At 46.9% G+C, this 4,917-nt stretch overlaps 1 protein-coding gene and 1 non-coding gene across 2 annotated transcripts; both read left to right on the top strand.

Moving 5' to 3' along the window:
• Window positions 1-849: 849 nt before the first annotated feature.
• Window positions 850-4,307, top strand: BDV27DRAFT_171145 (elongation factor 1-alpha; the record flags this gene model as incomplete). Its single annotated transcript, XM_032075518.1, has 7 exons — window positions 850-868; window positions 1,098-1,119; window positions 2,544-2,618; window positions 2,683-2,750; window positions 2,817-2,875; window positions 2,945-3,083; window positions 3,136-4,307. 7 exons carry the CDS (start codon window positions 850-852, stop codon window positions 4,305-4,307), a joined length of 1,554 nt encoding a protein of 517 aa, XP_031920200.1.
• BDV27DRAFT_t249 lies at window positions 1,565-1,643 on the top strand. The gene has a single exon. It is a non-coding gene; the product is annotated as a tRNA-His (tRNA).
• Window positions 4,308-4,917: the final 610 nt, after the last annotated feature.

The following is a 4,917-nucleotide window of genomic DNA, read 5'->3' as shown; positions in this document are numbered from 1 at the left end:
AAAAAACCACTAAAAATAGAAAATAGAAGAGAGAGAGAGAGAGAGAGAGAGAAACATACGTAATCAAATGATCATAACCCTCCTTCTCAAACATGAAATGCATATGACTCGGCCTAAACGGATGCCGATGCAACTTCTTCAACAACTTCCCGACCGGCCCATCATGCGGAATCGGGTACGGCACCGGCGTAATCGCCTTAAACCAAAACACGCCGGAATCATCACTACGCATGATACAGCGGCCATCGGGACCGTCCCGTTCCGCATACTGCACGTCATAGTGGCCCGTGGAGTCCGTCTCCCAGATATCGATCTTCACGTCGGAGATGGGGTTGCCATTCATATCTTTTAGCGTGCAGACGACGAGGAGCGGCTCGCCTTTGGGATCGTGGGACATGCTGTCGCCGTTGGGCATCACTTCGGCTTCGTGCGTGTGGAAGGGGCCGAGGACTGTGCCTTCAGTTGAGCCGGGGGGTTTGGGGTGGTCGATTGAGTCGACGAGAATTGAGAGACCGAGAATGTCGGAGAGGAGGATGAATTCCTTTTTTTTTTTTAAAAAAAAAAAAAACTCATGTCAGTATCCTTGCATTTATTTCCGTATTTTGTTTTGTTACTTGGGGAATAGAATGCAAGTGACTACTTACCTGTCGCACATCCGAACAAATCTTCCCCACCTCCGTGAGGAACATTAACCCAGTCATCCATTCCTGGGAACTGAGTCTCGTTTCGCGGGCGAAATCATGTAAATGAGAAACCAGTCGCTCGAGCACATATTTCATGCGCTCATCCTCGCACAGGGAATTAATGCGAATAACATTTTCGGTAATGTTGTCGACCGTAAGGTCCTTCATGGGGGGGATTTTTACCTGTGAGGGATCCATTTTGGGTTTCAATTCCTCACGATTGAAATGTATGTATCACTAGGAATGGGTAGAAAAAGGCCAGAGTAAAGGAAGAAGTCAATTACGGGTTGTGGTTCCTATATACTGCCAGAAAAGAGGGGATCATCACACCCCGCATTGGGCAGATCGGATGATGCATAAGAGTTGAATAAGCATGCTTTAAGCGGAATTGGTTCCTTCATGGGGAATGTGTAGGTTCTCCCCGATGGATCTGCCGGTGGGAATTGCCATTGAGATTATGGTGGATTAGCAATCTGGGGGTTGGTTGGTGGGTGGGATGGGAAATTCTGTCGGATATACCCCGCTGATCGACGGGGGTGCATTAAGCCGTATCTCCGGAGTGCTTTGGGATATCGGATACAAGTATCCTAATAGTACTCTTTCTACACTCTACAACACAGGAAAGGAATTGGGCTTAGTGATGTCAGATAGACGCAAAAGGGGAAATCGGTGAAATCTAATAAGAAGAAACGATATCTCCTCCCCACTTAACCTGGGATGAAGAGTGCGTACCCAATGCTAATGACGAGGATTGTGGGGAATAGAATCCATTCCCACAGCCAACGGCTAATACCATTGCCGATATTTGACGGGCCCTTCGTCCATGGGAGTAGTTAGTAGCTTTATAGGTACATAGAAAAAGCGATCTTTCAACAAATCAAGGTGCTGTAGTATAGTGGTCAGTACGGTTCGTTGTGGTTTAATCCCGAACAGACCTGGGTTCGATTCCCAGCAGCGCCAATAAGGCGTCTGACTTGATTTGCAACTTCTTTTTTGCTTTTGTGAGGTTGTCTCTTGAGTGCCCTCTGTCTTTTTATTTTTCTTTTTTTTTTTTTGTTTGAACTATGCAGTAGTATTTATTTTTTTCTCTCACACTCAGAGGTGGCATCTATTTGATGGTAATTATACTAACCCTAAGAGACTGGCCTCCGCAATGGGTGAAAACGAGAAATCATTCTCAAAAGAAGCACGATCAATCCAATTTGTTGTGTTGTACATCTCTCCCGAAGAATATATATATATCATCGTGATTTACCTTGTATAACCGCACCCCCTTCAATAGACAGAGTGTATAATCATCATGAGAGCATATCAAAACATGGTGAAAGATGACTCTAAACTATGACTGTATGATGAATCTAGAACTGATCTGGATAGCAGCGGTTTGTTTGCTGCTGTAGCCAGTTAAGCATGCCGTGATTCAGGATATGTTATTGTAGATAGCGTGTCAGTGGGTTTGCGCTGAGCTGTGAATGACTATTTTTTATTTACTTCTGGCTCAAGTCTACTGGTTCGACTGGCCCCACCATTCAGCTCGCTACGCTCGTCTTCTGATGTCTAGCATTGGATTCCACAAGTACTGAGCAACATGATGAAGCCTTATTCGGGAGGAGTGGAGGCGCTCAGCCGCAGAATTGGGAGAAGATCTTCTTCGTATCGGATTGATCAGCCATCTATCTACCTATACAGTCCCACTTCCTTTTCAGCCCATCATCATACTCCGCAAATGTCGAGATCAACACCACTAGGGTGTTGCCCTCGAGATTTCCCCCGCTCTTACAATTTTTCTTCTATCTTTTATCTATCCTGGCTGTCATTCTTGCTCTTGCACCTCTACACGCTCTGTCGTAGTTAATACAGGAACAAGCACCCTCTCAAGAATCTGTTTGTATCTCCCAGAGCGCTACAAGAATCCCTCTTGAGCGTCAAGATGCCGTAAGTCACCCTCTCAGCTTTTACTTCATCTTGTATCTGTTGCTAAGCCATTCCCCACCTGCAGTAAGGAAAAAGCTCAAATCTCCGTCGTCGTTATCGGCCACCTCGATCATGGCAAGTCCACCACCGCTGGTATGTCAGACTGCCCGTGCCGCTCCATCTGCCGTATAGCAAGCATACTCATTATTCCCGATGCAGGTCACCTGATGTACAAGTGCGGTGCAGTCACAAGGAATACCATCCGGGAGTACGAGCAAGTATGATTTTCCTTGTCTCCAGATCGCTTGTGTACGAATGCTAGGCGAGATGATAACCATCCCCCTCAGGAAGCCGCTGGTATGGGCAAGGCCTCGTTCAAGTACGCGTGGGTTCTTGATAAGTTGCAAGCTGAACGTGAGCGTGGAATTACTATGGACATTTCACTCTGCAAATTCGAGACGCCTAAATATATAGTCACCGTCATTGGTAAGCGACCACCCGGATCTGAGGGCTTATTAGATTCTTACTGCCGTGGTAGACGCTCCTGGTCATCGTGACTATATAAAGAATACGATTACCGGTGCCTCGCAGGCCGACTGCGCGATCCTCGTCATTTCTGCGGACACTGGTGCGTTTGAGACCGGTGTGGAAAAAGGTGGCCAAACTCGCGAACACCTTCTACATGCATTCACCCTAGGGGTCCGCCAGCTTATTGTGGCCGTGAATAAGATGGATACTACTAGATGGAGCGAGGAGCGCTTTAATGAGATTATCAAGGAGACCTCCGGTTTCGCGAAAAAGGTCGGCTACAATCCTAAGGCAACAACCTTTGTCCCTATCTCTGGCTTATATGGTGATAATATGCTGGAGGAGTCCGAATATATGCCCTGGTTTAAGGGCTGGACAAAAGAGAACAGGGGTGGCGTTGTAAAGGGTAAAACCTTGCTTGATGCCATCGACGCACTGGAACCAATGCCCAACTCCACTGCCACTGATAAGCCCTTACGTCTACCCATCCGGGAGGTTCAAGAGACAGAGACCGATACTGTGCTGACCGGCCGTATCGTGACTGGGACTATATACCCTGGCATGGTGCTAACCATTGCCCCGACCGATACCGTCGTTAACGTGGAATATATTGAGATTGATGACGAGGAGGTCAATCAAGGTACTGCAGGTGAACATGTTAGCGTTCATATCACAATCACAGAGGGTGAGGGGGAGATCCGCCCCGGCTATGTCGCTGGTGATATTGACAACGACCCCCCGGCGAGTGTTGCCTCCTTCAATGCCCAGGTTATCGTTCTGGACTACCCTGACGAGATCAGTGCTGGCTATATCTTTACCGTGCACTGTCATTCTTTCCATATTCCATGTAGGTTCTCAGAGATTATGGACAAGATGGACCGCCGTACTGGCCGGTCGATCGAGCACTCGCCCAGCTCTATCAGGACGGGTGAGGCCGCTCTAGTCAAGTTGGTCCCCACCAAGCCGATGTGCGTTGAGCCCTACAGCAAGAACCCCTGTCTTGGTCGTTTCGTCGTCCGTGACATGGATGGCACTGTCGGTGTTGGGGTCATCAAAAGCGTCGAGTTTGGTACCGTCGAAGAGGATGATGAGGATGATGAAGATGACGAAGATGACGAAGATGACGACGATGACGAAGATGACGACGATGATGACGATGACGAAGAGTATTATTCGGATTAGGCTGGCCGTGCCGGCTGTAACGAGGCGGCCATTAGTATCTACGAAATTGGTGGGGTTGGTTAAAGGTCCAACCCCCAAGAAAAGGGTCGATACCTCGCATTGCCTGCCTAGCTGTCTGCACTAGCATGAGAGATAAACGTCTCTTGTCATCGACCAATTATGTATACGAATGGTTGACAATTCTCAAGCTCTCCTATGGCAGTCTGTGTTATATAGCACCTGGAAATATACAAGAGTGCATGATTATTTGATGGATTTGGCAGCTTGATTTACCTTTCCTGAAGTCATCACCTACATTAGGGAACCAGGAGTGATTGAGAGGTATGTAAACTAATATCTCTAAACTGGAGCTATATCTATGCTCTACCTGTCAAAGCACTAGGTGCATTACTTTATTTAATCTCCCGTCATCCCAATGTTACAAATATCTTTCCAACCACTTAAACAATCAACATCCAGAATAGAGAGAAGAAGCCCTCAGATAACCATAGCAAAAAGGCAGATTTCGATTAACACATCCCGGAAGTTCACCAGACCTCAAATCGAATAGTGTACTTGTTTCACCAACGTAGGAATCTATCTACCTATTCAAGTCTATTATTAAAAAAAA

The sequence above is a fragment of the Aspergillus caelatus genome (assembly GCF_009193585.1).
Source record: "Aspergillus caelatus strain CBS 763.97 unplaced genomic scaffold BDV27scaffold_579, whole genome shotgun sequence".
In the NCBI taxonomy this organism is placed as follows: Eukaryota; Fungi; Ascomycota; class Eurotiomycetes; order Eurotiales; family Aspergillaceae; genus Aspergillus; species Aspergillus caelatus.
The sequence above is the reverse complement of the archived record's forward strand: the minus strand, read 5'-3'. Positions and strand labels throughout refer to the sequence as shown.